Here is a 17,545-nt window from a genome sequence, read left to right on the forward strand (position 1 = left end):
TCCAAAGGGTTTTTACAAATACATTAAGGACAAAAGAATAACTAGGGAGAGAATAGGGCCCCTCAAAGGCCTGATTAGGGATAGTCAACATGGCTTTGTGCATGGGAAATCATGTCTCACAAACTTGATTGAGTTTTATGAAGAAGTAACAAAGAGGATTGATGAGGGCAGAGCGGTAGACATGACCTATATGGACTTCAGTAAGGCATTCAATAAGGTTCCCATGGGAGGCTGGTTAGCAAGGTTAGATCTCACGGACTACAGGGAGAACTAGCCATATGAATACAGAACTGGATCCAAGGTAGAAGACAGGATGGTGGTGGATGGTTGTTTTTCAGACTGGAGGCCTGTGCCACAAGGATCGGTGATGGGTCCACTACTTTCATCATTTATATGAATGATTTGGATGTGAGCATAAGAGGTATAGTTAGTATGTTTGCAGATGACACCAAAATTGGAGGTATAGTGGACAACGAAGAAGATTACTTCAGATTACAACTGGATCTTGACCAGGTGGCCAATGGGCTGAGAAGTGGCAGATGGAGTTTAATTTAGATAAATGCGAAGTGCTGCATTTTGGGAAAGCAAATCTTAGCAGGGCTTATACACTTAATGGTAAGGTCCTAGGGAGTGTTGCTGAACAAAGAGATCTTGGAGTACAGGCTCATAGCTTCTTGAAAGTGCAGTCACTAGTAGATAGGATAGTGAAGAAGGCATTTAGTATGCTTTCCTTTATTGGTCAGAATACTGAGTACAGGAGTTGAGAGGTCATGTTGCGGCTGTACAGGACATTGGTTCGGCCACTTTTGGAATATTGCATGCAATTCTGGTCTCCTTCCTATCGGAAAAATGTTGTGAAACTTGAAAGGGTTCAGAAAAGATTTACAAGGATGTTACCAGGGTTAGTGGATCTGAGCTACAGAGAGAGGCTGAACAGGCTGGGGCTGTTTTCCCTGGAGCGTCGGAGGCTGAGGGGTGACCTTATAGAGGTTTACAAAATTATGAGGGGCATGGATAGGATAAACAGACAAGGTCTTTTCTCTGGAATGGGGAATCCAGAACTAGAGGGCATAGGTTTAGGGTGAGAGGGGGGAGATATAAAAGGGCCTAAGGGGTAACATTTTCACGCAGAGGGTGGTACGTGTTTGGAATGAGCCTCCAGAGGAAGTGGTGGGGGTGAATACAATTGCAGCTGGATGGATATATGAATAGGAAGGATTTGGAGGGGTATGGGCCGGGTGCTGGCAAGTGGGACTAGATTGGGTTGAGATATCTGGTCGGCATGGACAGGTTGGACTGAAGGGTCTGTTTCTGTGCTGTATATCTCTATGACTCTATGTGTCTTGATTTCAGTGGAGAAGTGGATAACGGGCTGAGTGCAGACTATTTATAAGTAAAGGTTAATGTGTTTTGAAACGATGCCTCAGGCGAAATGCTGAGGTGTTTGTGAGTGAACATCATGATCCTGTTGCTTTCAAATGCACCGTAAAAGGATACTCACCATCCAGAAGGACAGCTACCATTTGTTGGTAATTGCTGTTAAAGCCATGAGGAGGAACCTCTGAAACACACCAGGAGACTATCTGGGCCAGATATCCAGTGTTTTGGCAACATTTATCCCAGAAAATTCCTGAAGAATTCTCCTAAATCAGTGTAAGTAGAACACTGAGAGCTGTGAGATGTTGGTTTATGGAGCTGGCTTCTTCTCCCTTTCAAGTTTATTTAGAACAAAATCAATAGCACGGTGTTAGTTCTTAAGTAAGGTAAAACGTTTTGTTTTGTTCTTCACCGCTGAAAGTAACCAAGTAAAATGTCATGAGCTAAAATGCAAAAAGTCAATGCAAGTGCTGGTAAAGAGTTCTATGTAGGTTTTTATTCTGTGAGGAGATCTGGAATGTTTTACAGAAAGTTATTAATATGGAGAATGTTAAAAATCACGCAACACCAGATTATAGTCCAACAGGTTTATTAGGAAGTACCAGCTTTCAGAACACTGCTCCTTCATCAGGTGGCTGCGCAGCAGGATCATAAAAGAACGGAATTTATAAGCAAAAGATCGCAGTGCATGACACTGTGCAGCACTCTGAAGTTAGTACTTCCTAATAAACCTGTTGGACTATAACCTGATGTTGTGTGATTTTTGAAATTTGTCCACCCCAGCCCAAAACTGCCACCTCCACAATGTGGAGAATGATGAACAGACCGTGACAGGAAGGGATTGAGAGTTCATTTTGAAGAGTATATCAGCCAGAAGTTACAAAAACCATTTAAGGATTACATGAAAACTATCCTCCTAATGTGCACAACATTCGAAAGAAAATGGATGAATTCATAATGCAAATCGAAGGAAGTAAGGATGAACTGATTTTCTTTTGTTTACTTATTGACACAAGTTCAAGGTTTGTGTAAAGATTTGGAGCTTGTGTGCCAGTTGTCGTGGTTGTGGATATGTTTGCCGAGCTGGGAAGTTGATTTGTAGACATTTCATCCCCTGTCTAGGTGACATCTTCAGTGCTTTGGGTACTTCTGTGAAGCGCTGCTGTACTGTGTCTTGTGGAATTCATTTGGTGCTGTTCCTGCTAGTTCCGGTTGTTCGGTGTAGTGGCCGTTACATTGGGTCTATGTCAATGTGCTTGTTGATGAAGTCCGTGGCTGAGAGCCGTGCTTCTAGAAATTCTCTGGCTGTTCTAAGTTTAGCTTGTCCTATGATCGTTGTGTTGCCCCAGTTGATTTTGTGGTCATTGTCATCTGTGCGTATGGCTACAGTTGGAGCTAATCCTGCAGGTTCAGTCACATGACATTGGGTGCAGTTTTCAAATGTTAATTAATTGACATGAATGTTAATTCAAGCCTCAAAATCCAAATGTTGTAGGCTTCTTTATACAAGCCCAGCAAGTTCAGAAATTCTTCATAAATCAATGTAAATGTTGCATGTTCGTCAGTGCCATAGCTGTGCCAAGATAGCATCTGCCAGATACATTTCTAACTCAGCATTGATGAATGCACTGAAGTGCTTTATTTAGAATTATTGCCACACATAACAGATGTCTACTCACATAAGATCTAATTTCTTAGATCTTGGCTGGGTAAACTACAGACATTTGCAACTCACAAAACGGATTGAACTCCCTGGACGTGGAACACTAGCAATTGCAATTAAACCCGACTAGCTTGGTAGTGAGTGTGAGAGGAGGAGGTGCCAGGGATAGAGAGAGGTGTGGGAAGTCTCCTTCAGAAGATGTTCATTTTTGAACAAAGGTTATAATGAGGTCCTGAGCTTTGAGGCCCTGGAGAAACCCAAACTGGGCATCAGTGAGCAGGTTATTGCTGCTCGGTAGCACTTTTTGTGACTCTTCCCATGACTTTACTGATGATCAAGGGTAGACTAATGGGAAGGTTAATTTGGCCTGCTTTTTAAATACATGACATATCTGGGCAATTTACTCTATTTTCAGTACATCCCATTTGTATCTGTATTGGAACAGCTTGGCTATGGGAACATCTGCAATACAAGTCGGCAGTGCTATTGCTGGAATATTGTCAGAGCCCTTAGCCATTTCTAGATATAGTATGTGAGAACTGAATCTGCTGAAGACTGGCCACTGTGATTCTGGGCACATCTGGAGGGGGGTTAGTTGAATCATCCATTTGACAGTCCTGGCTGAATATTATTGTTGTACTGATGGGTTGTACTCCCCCAATCATTGAGAAAAGAAAAATTTGCAAAATTGTTTAATTGTGCATCACCTCCCATTAGCTAATCAATGCCTTGACTTTAAACTTCCGACCTTTGTTACAATGACAAGAATGTGCCCCTTCCTGTCAACTATTCTTGCCATTTTCAACAACACACCAAGATGTCTGTACCTCTATAACAATTCTTATTTTTCAAAATTTCTCCTTTTTACCCCATTCTTATTGCTCTCTCTATATTATTCTCTACCTGAGTTGACAATGATTTTGTTGTATTATTTGGTTAAGGGATGTTTGCACAGATGGCATTTTTATCTATCCATAAGTGCCCACAAGAAGGTGATTTTGTGCTTTTTCCATCTCCACTCTCCATCCACTCTGATCTCCAGCATCTTCAGTTCTCACTATCTCCAAGTTACTCTATGCAGTCTGACTTAGATTTCCAGTGATACCCATGAGTAACTTTCGACAATAAGGCAGGAACTGACTTCATCCATCCCAATGCGTAGAGTTAATGCGTTATTGCAACATTCAAAATGCCAGCTGAGATAATGTACTTTCTCTCCTCTCTTATTTTGTTTGTGATTACAGCCCCTCACAGAAAAGCTGTTGTGAAGAAATGAAGGTCATCCTTCTTCTATTCCTTGTTATTGCCAGCACTGAGCAATCCCCTATTCAACATGAAGGTAAGTGACGACTTTATCACGATTGTATTTGTTTTGTGAATTTAAACTGGGATACATAAAGTAATGGGTGGGACTGTACAGAACAGCTTGGATCCTGGTCTGTACCATTGCATCCTTTCTCAGGGGTTCCCTCATTCCCTAGGATTCATATCCCCTCCCCCAGACATTCCTGGAGCTACATCTCTTTGTTGCTTAATGAAGAGGATACTGACTACCCACAGATGATCAGTGCGGTGTTCCCATCAGGACGGTAATCAAGTCAGCAATGTGCCAGAGGACACACAATGCCTCTGACCAGCAACACAACATAAATCTCTCCATCTATTCCCTCTTCCTTATTGTCCTTCTGCCTGCGGCTTTTTTTTCATGGTCCTACTCTTCCTGATCGTGTAAACGTGGGCAATTTTGTCAGCCTGGCTGTTTCTCCCTCCTCTCAAGGTTCTCGTTCTAATTTTAACTCAGACTCTGTTAACTCTTTCGAGGAGAAAGTGAGGACTGCAGGTGCTGGAGATCATAGCTTAAAAATGTGTTGCTGGAAAAGCGCAGCAGGTCAGGCAGCATCAAAGGAACAGGAGAATCGACGTTTCGGGCATAAGCCCTTCTTCAGGAATGATCATTCCTTCATTCACGAAGAAGGGCTTATGCCCGAAACATCGATTCTCCTGTTCCTTTGATGCTGCCTGACCTGCTGCGCTTTTCCAGCAACACATTTTTAAGCTCTGTTAACTCCTTCACCCTTTATGTGCCAGTTTTCCTTTCTGCCTCACTGTCCATTTTGTTCCCCCGTCTCTCTATATGCTTCCTTTCCCTCCTCTGTGATCTGTTCCAGATGTATTTCCCTCCCCTCTTGTTTTCCTTGTCACTTATCCAGCTTTCTGTCTGTCTATGTCATCATCCCTCAATCCCATGTCTCTTTTCATGGCTCCCTCTGTTTCTTTCTCTTTCTCTTTGTTTCCTTCTCTGAATCGCTGTGTTTCTGTGTCCCTCACCCCCTCACTCCCTTCCCTTTTTCTCTTCCTTTCTCTGCACCGCTACCTTATATGCTGCTACATTCCTGTCTCTTCTTGCCTATGTCTTGTTATGTCCAATGACACAAAGTCTTTTTCGTATTTTAAGATGAAACTCATGGTTCAAAAGTGGACAAGGGGAATTTCCAGGTCGTTGGTAACTTCGAGTTGAAATATGACGGCTGTAATGGTAAATCGAAGCCCCGACACAATTTCTCAAGGAGCTGTCGGGAACTCAAAGAAAAACATGACATCACCCAAGGTAAATGTTTTTGACATCAAGTGTGATTGGCTCATGCAGCTACGATGTAGCCAGTGTGCTTACAATTCCCTTCAGTGCCTTGGGGAAAGTGCAAAAATTAGTCAAGCCCTCCCTGACACCAGTAATTCCTAAACGATCACCACCAGCACCTCTACAATCCCCTCAGCTATCTCCTTCAGAACTCTGGGGTATAGTCCATCTAATCCAGGTGATTTAACCACCCTTCAGACCTTTCAGCTCTCCAGCATCATCTCCTTTGTGACGGCTACTACACTCACTTCTGCTCCCTGACCCGTTTGAAGTTCTGACCTGCTGCTGGTGTTTTCCACTGTGAAAACTGATGCAAAGTACCTGCTTCTGCCATTTATTTGCTCCTCGTTACTACTTCTCCAACCTCATTTTCCAGAGGTACAATGTCCACGTTTGTCTCTCTCTATCCTTTTATATACATACCTGATAAACAACTCTTGCAAGCTTCTATTAGATTACTAGCTAGCTCACCTCATATTTCATCTTCTCCAACCCTTGCTCCCAATTGCTGTTTAGGTTATCCTGTACAATTTTTAAAAGACTTCCCAATTCTCTGGCTTCCTACTAATCTTCATTCATGACATTGTAACCTTTTGCTTTGTTTTTATGCCGTCCCTCACTTCCTCATTCTTCCCCTAGTATGTTTCTTCCTCCTTGGGGTGAATTTCTGCTGTGCCTCCACAAACTACACCCAGAAACTCTCGCCTGTGCTGCTCCACCGTCTTCCTTGCTAGGCCCCCCCCTTTCCAATCATCCCTGGACAGCCCCTCCCTCATGTCTTTGTAGTTACGTTTACTCAACTCTAATACTGTTACATCTGATTCCAGCTTCTCCCTCTCAAACTGCAGGATGAATTCTGTCAAAGTTAAAAATCACACAACACCAGGTTATATTCCAACAAGTTTATTTGGAAGCACTAGCTTTCGAAGCGCTGCTCCTTCATCAGGTGGTTGTGAAGCAGGACCATAAGAAACAGAATTTACAATGAAGGATTGATAAGTCTTTCATCTTTTAGAATGGATTTGCTGGTTTCAGTTCTTCAATATGGAAATTCCAGAACTTCTTTTAAGTCATATTCTCAAAATAATTTAAAGTTTAATCACAAAATTTGACATCTCAGTGCAGACAATGCCTTAAAGGTGTGAGGTTAGAGTCTGTCTCTATCCTGATCTTGAGTCAGACTGGTTCTATTTCCAAAATGGAATTTATAAATATTACTTGAATTGACTTACTGCATTGACTACTTGCAGGTTCTGTATTGTTTGAACAGAATAGAGGGCTGGCATGGCAGCTCAGTAGTTAGCACTGCTAACTCACAGCACCAGGGTCCCAGGTTCAATTCCAGCCTCGGGCAACTGTCTGTGTGGAGTTTGCACATTCTCCATGTGTCTGCGTAAGTTTCCTCCGGGTGCTCTGGTTTCCTCCCACAGTCCACAGATGTGCAGGCCAGGTGAATTGGCCATGCTAAATTGCCCATAGTGTTAGTGCATTAGTCAGAGGGAAATGGGTCTGGGTGGGTTACTCTTCGGAGGGTTGGTGTGGACTTGTTGGGCCAAAGTGCCTGTTTCCACACTGTAGGGAATCTAATCTCAAACAGTGAAATGTTTAATGGATCACACAGCATTCTAATCTAAATAGAATGTATCTGCAAATACAAATTCACCCCAAAGACCTGTATATGTGTGTACATGCAGGAGAGTGTGTGGGAGGTGTATGTGTGTGCATATGAGAGAGGATCTGTGTGAGGGTGTGTTTATGTAAGAGTGCGTACTTGTGTGTGAGAGAGAGTGTATAGTGCAGTGAAGTACCTGCTGTGTGACATGAATCCAAGATCCCGGTTGAAGCCATCCTTATGGTACTGAACTTGGCTATCAGCCTCTGTTTGGCCACTTTGCATGGTTGCCAGTCCCGAAGTTTGACTTGGAGGACGGTCACCTGAAGGTCCGAGGCCAAATGTCCCAGACCGCTGAAGTTTTCCCTGACTGGGAGGGAACACCCCTGCCTGTTGATTGTTGTGCAATGTCCATTCATCCGTTGCTGTAACATCTGCTTGGTCTCACTAACGTACCATGCCTCAGGGCATCCTTGCCTGCAGCGTATGAGATAGACAATTAGTCCGAGTTTTATAACCAGTCTGACTCAAGATTGGGATAGAGACAGACTCTAACCTTGCACATTTAAGGCATTGTCTGAGCTGAGATGTCACCTATTGATATAAAATCTTGAATTATCTTGAGAATGTGACTTAAAAGAAGTCCTGGGATTTCTGTATTAAAGAATCAAAACTAGCAAATCAATTCTAACACATGGAAGACTTATCAATCTAGGTTTGTTCAATGTATCATTGTAATCCTTTGCTGTAAATTCTGTCTCTTATGGTCCTGCTTCACAACCACCTGATGTAGGAGAAGGAGCGGCGTTTTGAAAGCTAGTGCTTCCAAATAAACCAGTTGGACTTTATAACCTGGTGTTGTGTGATTTTTAACTGTCCACCCCAGTCCAACACCCCAGCTCCTCCAAGTCATATTTTGGTCACTTACCGCTAGAGTGGACCCAACTTCCGAATCAAGGTTGCTCAATACACATCACCAATTCCAAAATTGTCTGTTTTGTAGTGGGCTGTACCACAAGCTGCTCCATTAAAAACATCTTGCAGACATTCACCGAATTCCTTTTCTTGGACTCTGATATCAACTGGATTTTCTCAGTATATTGAAGTCCCCCAGGATTATTGTAAGAGTGCCTTTCTAACATCTTCTGATTTATTTTCTTCCCCACACCCTGATCAGGATCATTTCTCCTTTGCAGTTCCTCAACTCCAACCACACAGATTCTATATCCTCTGACTCCATATCACTTCTTGCTATTGATTTAATTTCGTTTCTTACTAACAAGGAAACCCCGCCCCCTCTGCCTGTTCTTTCAATAAGACATATATCCGTGGATATTTCGTTCCTTGTCCTGATCTCATGCGGCTCCCCTGCAGTCATGTTGCTGTGACACCCACCAATTTCAATCTGCACTACAAGCTTATGTACCTTGTTTTGCATACTGTGTCCATATAAGTACAACACCTTCGGCCCTGTATTGACTGTCTTTCTACTCATGGTTATCCTCTCATTTGCTGTCCTATTTCTTGTTCTGGAAACTTTAATCACTTCTCCTGAGTCCCCCTTCACTTTACCTAGTTTAAAGTCTTTGTGACCGCAATTTACCCTGATTTATGCCATCATTGGTTGTCTGACAGAAGGCAGAGAGTTGGGATAAAAGGTTCTTTTTTGGAATGGCAGCCGGTGACAAGCGGTGTCCCACACGGTTCAGTGTTGGGGCCGCAGCTGTTCACATTATATATTAATGATCTGGATGAAGGGACTGGGGACATTCTAGCGAAGTTTGCCGATGATACAAAGTTAGGTGGACAGGCAGGTAGTACTGAGGAAGTGGGGAGGCTGCAGAAGGATCTAGACAGTTTGGAGGAGTGGTCCAGGAAATGGCTGATGGAATTCAATGTGAGCAAATGCGAGGTCTTGCAATTAAGAAGGCGAATGCAATGTTGTCAATTATCTCAAGGGGGTTGGAATATAAAAGCACTGTTGTGCTACTGAGACTTTATAAAGCTCTGGTTAGGCCCCATTTCGAGTACTGTGTCCCCACACCTCAGGAAGGACATTCTGGCACTGGAGCGTATCCAGAGGAGATTCACATGGATGATCCCTGGAATGGTAGGTCTAACATATGAGGAACGGCTGAGGATCCTGGGATTGTATTCATTGGAGTTTAGAAAATTAAGGGGAGATCTAATAGAAACTTACAAGATAATACATGGCTTGGAGAAGATGGATGCTAGGAAATTGTTTCCATTAGGCGAGGAGACTAGGACCCGTGGACACAGCCTTAGAATTAGAGGGGGTAAATTCAGAACAGAAATGCGGAGACATTTCTTCAGCCAGAGAGTGGTGGGCCTGTGGAATTCATTGCCTCAGAGTGCAGTGGAGGCTGGGACGCTAAATGTCTTCAAGGCAGAAATTGATAAATTCTTGATGTCACAAGGAATTAAGGACTACGGGGAGAATGCGGGTAAGTGGAGTTGAAATGCCCATCAGCCATGATTGAATGGCGGAGTGGACTCGATGGGCCGAATTGCCTTACTTCTGCTCCTATGTCTTATGGTCTTATTTCATCGACCTTTTTCAGAATGCTTCATGCATTAAAGTACAAAGCCTTTAAGATTAGATTACCTACAGTGTGGAAACAGGCCCTTTGGCCCAACAAGTCCATACCGACTCTCTGACGAGTAACCCAGCCAGACCCATTTCCCTCTGACTAATACACCTAACACCATGGGCAATTTAGCACGGCCAGTTCACCCGATCTGCACGTCTTTGGACCATGGGAGGAAACCAGAGCACCCGGAGGATACCCATGCAGAACAGGGAGAATGTGCAAACTCCACACAGACAGTCGCCCGAGGCTGGAATCGAACCTGGGTCCCTGGTGCTGTGAGTCAGCAGTGCTAACCACTGAGCCATGGTGCCACGCTTTGTTTGTTCTATTATCCAGTTTCCCTACACTTTTATGGTTCCCTGATACAAAATGACACTCGCATATTTTGTCCCTTTTATTTGCTAGTAATAATCAGCCCCATCACTAACCTGCAATCTTACTTTCTCCTTTCATTTTGATTTTGTATTTTTCCACGCAACCGAACCCACACCCCCTTCACTATACAATATATATTACATACATACAGAGTCAAAAATTGCATGCCTCTAATCACATTACTTCTTATTTTAAGACCAAATGAGCTTGTCAATTTATCCTACTTGATTTTCCTTTCAATGATTCAACACGTAAGAAATGTAATCAGAAGAGATTCTTTTCCCATTTTCCTTCCCCTTGTGATGGTACTTCCCTCGAGTTGATGCACAGGGTTCAGAGCCAGTGTTGCTCATGATTGCTCTGATTTGCTGAAAATTACCTTCTTCACCACAGATGGCATTCACCGCTTGATAACCAGTAATGGTGAAAGCTACCAGGCTTTCTGTGACATGACCACTGATGGAGGTGGTTGGACTCTGGTTGCAAGTGTCCATGAGAACAATATACTTGGGAAGTGCACCACTGGGGACCGCTGGTCCAGTCAGCAAGGGAGTAATATCAATTTTCCAGCAGGAGATGGGTCATGGTCCAACTACGCGACATTTGGTTCACCAGAAGGAGCGACAAGTGATGACCTGAAGGTGATCAGTTTCTGTGAAATCTCTTTGTTTAAAACAATGCTTGTCATGACTGGTGTAAGTGGGACCGCTGACCAGAATTGAAGCAAGGAAGAGAAATTGAAATGTGGGTATAAATTTCAAACAACTAGAACAGTAAAGTAGTATAAAGGGAAGTGAATTATCAAAGAATATGTGGACATACATCGATTGAAAAATCATGCATGAATCAGTTGGGCTTAACTGTAAAGTTATAAAGTAACTAATATTCTTTCTGTACCATGTGGCTAGGCAGGAGGAGTCCAGAGGAAGAGTCAAGAGTGTAATGCTGGAAACTCCAATGCTGCCTGACCTGCTGTGCTTTTCCAGCACCATAGTCTTGACTCTAATCTTCCGCATCTGCAGTACTCACTTTTGTGGAGTTCAGAGGACACTTCTTCATTGGGGGCGGCACAGTGGCTCAGTGGTTAGCACTGCTACATCACAGCACCAGGGACCCAAGTTCGATTCTGGCCTCGGGCAACTGTCTATGTGGAGTATGCACATTCTCCCCGTGTCTGTGTGGGTTTCTTCTGGGTGCTCTGGTTTCCTCCCACAGTCCAAAGATGTGCAGGTCAGGTGAATTGGCCATGCTAAATTGCCTATAGTGTTAGGTGCATTAGTCAGGGGTGGGTTACTCTTCGGAGGGCCGGTGTGGACTCGTTAGGCCGAAGGGCCTGTTTCCACACTGTAGGGAAACTAATCAAGGGCACTAATTAAGTAAGTATGTCTGATATGATTCCATAATTTTGGATTCAGTAACAAGAGAGTCACTGAATTGTATTTGTTTTCAGTGAACAAAAGAGGATGGAGAAAGGATTAATATTTTTAAAGATTTTTGGAGAATGTAACAATTAGATATTAATTTGAATTATGGGGACATGACCTGGGTAACATTAGGAGATGCGTGAGACTGAAAATACTTTGAGATGCTACTAATAACATAGTGCTTCAGGATAGAGGAAAGCCAATACACATGCTGATCCTCCCTAATCCACCACTCTATGATCCAGTCAACCATGATCCAGCAGGTTCTGCCTTCATGATCTGTGCAGTGTTTCCAATGATCGAGACCCAAAGCACACCAATGGTGACGTGAGGAATAACTTTTTTTACGCAGCAAGTGGTGAAGAACTGTGGTCTGATGTCTGAGTGTGTTGTGCAGGTAGGTAAATGTTGGCTTTGCAAAAGGAATCGAATAAGCATCTGCCAAGAGGAAAAGCACGGGTCTTTAAGGAAAAAGCAGGTGAAGAGTACTAACTGAAATACTCTTGCAGATGGCCACCTTCACCAACAAACAGAGCAGCAGCAGTGTGTACCATCTATAAGACGCACTGCAATAACTCGACAGCTTCTGAACCTGTAACCTCAATTATTTAGAAAGACAGTAGGAGAAGATGCATGGGTCCACCATCAGCTGCAAGTACCCTTCCAAGACACTCACCAAGACTTGGAGTGATAATGTCATTTCCTCATTATTTTGGAACTCAAAAGCCTGGAGACTCTTTGGCACAGCCCTGTGGTTGTACATCCACCCCAAGGACTGCAGCAGTTCAACAAGCAATTCACCAATTTCTCAAGGGAATTGGGAAGGGATACGAAACCTGGCCTAGCGAAGCAGCAATGTTCACATTCTGAGAACCAAATTATTAAAAAGTAAGCTGACATGGGATTTTATGGAAGATTGGTCTTCCCTTGCCATGTAGACATTCTACGAAAGTGTTCTCAACTTCACTTTGCACAGCAGCATGTGACTACTATCCAGGTTGTCTTCAGTAGCTCTGTGATGCTCGTGAATTCTATTCGCTGTTGCTCTGACAATCTGTGTCTATTTCTGAACAGAACCCAGGTTACTATGATATAAAGGCCTCAGACATAGCGATCTGGCACGTGCCCAATAACACACCACTGAGCAGCTGGAAAGATGCAGCAATTCTCCGCTATCGCACCGAAACCAACTTCCTAGAAGAATATGGAGGAAACTTGCATCAGCTGTTCCATGTGAGTGTCTCAGCATTGCTTCTTGCAACATATGGAAAATAAAAGCACAGAATGAGCCACAGTGGCTTTCAATCGAGAAATTGCACCTGAAAAAGAGCTCATAATGTAGCTGTTTTGGCACACTATGGCCTTGTATCAACATTAACTTAAAATTCTTCCAACTCAGGTGCACATTGTAATCAAACATAATTGTTTTTGTTGCATTTAAGTGGGGTCAGTTAGCTCAGTTGGCTGGAAGGTGGTTTACAGTTTGCAGTGATGTCAGCAGTCTGGGTTCAGTTCCTACATAAGCTGAGGTTACCATAAAGGATTCTCTTTCTTAACCTCTTCCCCCTACCTGGAGCACGGTGACCCTGAGGTTAAGCCACCATTAGCAGTCTCTCTAATGAGAGAGCAGCCCTGTGATCCAATTGGACAATGGTGAAATTACCTTTCCCTTCTTCCTTGATGCATTTGACAGTCATAAGCTAGGACAATTTTAAAACTACAGCTTAAAATGCAAAAATTAAGCATTCTAAAAGATGCATCCAGTTCTGCTGTTGTGGTTTAGTACATGGTCTACCTGTTGAAGATGACACCTACAATAGGAAAATGCTGGGTTTTTGCATAGGAATATTGGTGAATTTAATGAAAAACAAAACAAAATTTGTATTTTGTACTTTGTAAAGCTATCTCAAAACATTTTACAGCCAGTGGAATAATTTATTGAAATGCAGTTACTATTATAATTTTACATCTATATTTTGTCATTAATTTCTTCAAAGGCAATGAATTGATTTTAGTCATTTGCTCTATAGCTAAAAGCTGCATTGACAGGAAGAATTCAGAGAGAGCAATTAAGGGACAAATGTAGATGAGGACACTAGGGGAATTATCCTGCTTTTATTTGAATTGAGTCATGAAATCATCTCTGTCCCTCTGAGTTGTGGGTTGTTTTTGGAATTTATCATGCAAAAAATCTTCCAATAATGTAACATCCTCTCCCAATGCACCAGACCCTCTGTGCTGCACTGAAATGGCAGTCTAGATTGTGTTGCCAAGGTCTTACTGTGAAACTTGGACCAATCACCTCTGACAGGCAGACACCAATGTTGTCATTGGAACAGGCTGATAATCAGAAGGTATTGGAAACTTCAACAGAGAAAGCAGTAGTGCCTTCATGGATGAAATGAAATTGAAAAGCTTTGGGTAGGGCGATATTGTTCAGTGAGGAGATAACTGAGAAATTAAGAAGTGTGGGAGAAATGGGCACAGGAAGATTTTTTAATATGAGAGCAAGACGACAAGTGCGTGACCTTTGAACCTGTGACCAATGTGCTCAATTTCAGCAATTCCCTGTCGAATACAACAAAGGGATATGCCAAGAAAATAATGGACCTTTCTCTCCAATTCTTTATGACCTTGGCAATGATGCGAAGGTCAAAAGTTTGTATGGGCCTAATTCTCAAGGTTAGTGCAAAATGCTCTGTTTACTTTTTTTTGGCTAAAAAGGCTTTTCCCTTCAACCGATAACTTAAAGGTGTGTACAACATCTGCAAAGCCCCAAGAATATCCTGTTTGCGATCTGGTTTACCCAGAAAGGGCTAGTGGAAGGTCATTTGGAGTAAATGCCTTTCAGCTGCCCCTAAACCACATTTATCAAAGAGAGTTTAACACAATTTACATTTGGGAAAACTGGTGGAAAATGCAGTCCTGTTATGGAAGAGTAAACAATCATAACTAGTATCTTACAGCACAGAGCGACCTATCCAGTTTCCTAATCTCCTGCTTTTATCTCATAGTCTTGCTTTACTTTCCCCCCTTTCCCAGTTTGCATCATATTCCTTTTTGGAAGTTGCTGATGAACATGGTGCCAACAAACTTTCAGTGCATTCAGGATAATAATCGTGGAAAAGGCTGGAGACATTCGGCTAGCAGTGCAGCACAGTGGCTCAGTGGTTAGCATTGTTGTCTCACAGCTCCAGGGTCCCAGATTCCATCCCAATGTTGGGCAACTGTCTGTGTGAAGTTTGCACATTCTCCCCGTGTCTGCGTGGGTTTGCTCCAGTTTCCTCCCACAGTCCAAAGATGTGCAGGTCAGGTGAATTGGCCAGGCTAAATTGCTCATAGTGTTAGCTGCATCATTCAGAGGGGAATGGGTCTGGGTGGGTTACTCTTTGGAGGATCAGTGTGGACTTGTTGTGGGGAACATAATCTCAAACAGTGAAATTATTAAGGGATCACACACTGCAGTATTTGCCATCATTTTGAAACAGCAATAAACACAAATAAAATTTTCAAATCCATAGAGGCTGTACTGGAATACATGTACCATTGGTGCTATAAACAGTTCCCTTTTACTCATTGACAATTGCACATTTTCGATAAGTACAGAACTTTGTCAGAAGTTCCAGATGTATAATTGTTTTATATCTAAATAATCGTGTAATTTGTTATGTGTTTGCAGCTGAGTTTGAACCAGGATTTGTCCAATTCAGGGTTTTTAACAATGAAAAGGCAGCAATGGCGATGTGTTCTGGAGTGAAATACAAAGGATGCAATGCAGAACATGTAAGTAAGGGAACTGCGGGAAAGAGGGATGTTAGAGGAGTGGCGGGTGGGGGACGGGAGGGGGGGAAAGTGGTGTGATTTACGAGTGAGCAAACAGAAACTCTGGACAGACCTTCCAGCAAAACGCATTACATGGGAATGAGAAGCATCTAAGCTTATGTTTCTACAGCAAAACAAGGAACTGGGGACATTGGAAATTTGAACCGAAAGCGTAACTTGCTGGAGAAACTCAGCAGGTTTGGCAGCATGCGCGAAGAGAGAAAGCAGAATTCATGTGTCAGGTCCTTTGTCAGAACTAATTGCCATGGCTGGACCCGAAACAATCAATTTGCTTTCACAGATGCTGTCAGACCTGCTGGCTTTCTCCAGCAACTTCTGATTTTGTTTCAGATTACATTTCCGCACTGAGGTCTAACACTGTCCCAAATGAGATTCAGTAGCTTCCGGTGCTTGGGCTGGGGTTTTGGGGAAATCATTTCTGAATCAGTGCAGTTCAGCCTATGTCTCAATAATGCATTTCCTGATGTTTCTGCCTATCGAAATGCTAATAAATATAATTGCTATTAAATATAAATGCTAATAAATATAAATATAATCTTTCAAGTTGGTTATGTCTAGGTCTGTATTGGGGGTGGAGGATACTTCCCTGAGGCATCGCCAAGGCAGTGTGGAGATTTCACAGCCTTCGACTGGAATGGGGTTGGCACACATGTGGGATGGAGTGCATCGAAGGAGGTGACAGAGGCTGCAGTGTTGATCTTTTACCGTTAATGCAGGCTTCGTCCTCATTGCAGTCTCTTGTTAGTCCGCTGACATCTGACTGCTACGCATTTTAAATATTCTCAAAATTTGTTTGTTGTGGTGAAGTCTTCTGCTTTTTAGGAAAATACATTATTCCAAAGAAAGTGCTGCTTATAATGTTTGGCATTGCAGAAATATTATTAATATTTGATCATAACAGTGGTTTCTGGCAATTGTCATTTCTTAGTACTGAAGTCAATCCCATCAGAGTCTTGAAGGGTTCTGAATAAACTGGAATTGTAACTTTTACCTGCCTGTATTTATTTCCATAACTTACTGTATGACTCAAATCTTACTATTTTATGACTTAACGAAAGAAGAACTTTTAAGAAGATTTTCAGGAGATTGACTGCAATGAAAAGTAAATTTTAAATAATAAAAGACAGGATGCACCCTGCACAGATTTCATTTTTTTTCTTTGAAAAGCTCACACTTTTTCCCATTTTATCTCATGCTTCAGACATCAGCTGCTTAAGATTTTACCCTGAATCTCCTCTAACATCTTAAGACCTCCTGCAAAGATGTTTTATTTGGTGATTGCAATCTCTACTTTTGGGGATGAAGATCATAATTCAGGTGAAGTGTGACTTTCTTGCATGAAGTCCAGATAAATTTTGGGGAGCACTTTTTTGTCCAGAACCAACAAAGTGGCAAATGATCATAGATGTTGGAATGTATAGTGGGACAGACTTAATTAGTGGTGTAATGGCAAAAGAAGATTCATCTCACTATGATCATAATATAATCAAATTCAATGTTAAGTTTGAAATGAAGAAGCATAATTTGGTCATTAAGATCCTGGATTTTTCAAAAGGAAACCTTTGTTGGGTGAGACAGAGACTAATGATAACAAACGGTTCCAATTGGATTATTGTGATTGGATAAACCTATAGATGAACAATGGGAGCTGTACAGATCATAATTCAGTTCAGTTCTAGCACATATCACTCAGAGGCAGGGTCATTACTTATAAAACAGCATTAAAATGGGTGAAGTGTAACGTAGAACAAAACACAAAGCCACTCAGACTGCCAATCCAGGGTGGTTATGACCGAGATGAGGGACAGTAAAGTAAACATAAAATGTGCTAAGAGCTGCAAAGAGAGAGTGCAGTAGGAAACTGGGATAGCAAAACTAATACGAGGGAAAGGAGAATTACAGATTAAAGAAAATGTTGACCATTTAAAAAAACTGAAGTAAATTTAATTGTAAAAATTTGAAAACAACAGACTTTGTAATACTGATTTTGTATCAGTTTTC

At 42.3% G+C, this 17,545-nt stretch overlaps 1 protein-coding gene across 1 annotated transcript; it reads left to right on the forward strand.

The window, feature by feature from the left end:
- Positions 1-1,449: 1,449 nt before the first annotated feature.
- Positions 1,450-16,532, forward strand: LOC122553851 (intelectin-1-like). The gene is made up of 8 exons (XM_043698263.1): positions 1,450-1,653; positions 4,285-4,379; positions 5,496-5,648; positions 10,671-10,918; positions 12,776-12,934; positions 14,263-14,383; positions 15,381-15,484; positions 16,103-16,532. The coding sequence occupies exons 2-8, from the start codon at positions 4,313-4,315 to the stop codon at positions 16,253-16,255; spliced, it is 1,005 nt and encodes a 334-aa protein (XP_043554198.1). The 5' UTR covers positions 1,450-1,653; positions 4,285-4,312; the 3' UTR covers positions 16,256-16,532.
- The last annotated feature ends 1,013 nt before the right edge of the window (positions 16,533-17,545 follow it).

Source organism: Chiloscyllium plagiosum, chromosome 10 (assembly GCF_004010195.1).
Source record: "Chiloscyllium plagiosum isolate BGI_BamShark_2017 chromosome 10, ASM401019v2, whole genome shotgun sequence".
Lineage (NCBI taxonomy): Eukaryota > Metazoa > Chordata > Chondrichthyes > Orectolobiformes > Hemiscylliidae > Chiloscyllium > Chiloscyllium plagiosum.

What these genes read in the sequence shown, in the direction of transcription:
- LOC122553851 (XM_043698263.1), top strand. Translation starts at nt 4,313, where the DNA reads ATGAAGGTCATCCTTCTTCTATTCCTTGTTATTGCCAGCACTGAGCAA. An exon ending in ACTTGCATCAGCTGTTCCAT is followed by an intron (nt 12,935 to 14,262) that starts GTGAGTGTCTCA and finishes GCTCAATTTCAG; the next exon opens with CAATTCCCTGTCGAATACAA. An exon ending in GTATGGGCCTAATTCTCAAG is followed by an intron (nt 14,384 to 15,380) that starts GTTAGTGCAAAA and finishes ATGTGTTTGCAG; the next exon opens with CTGAGTTTGAACCAGGATTT.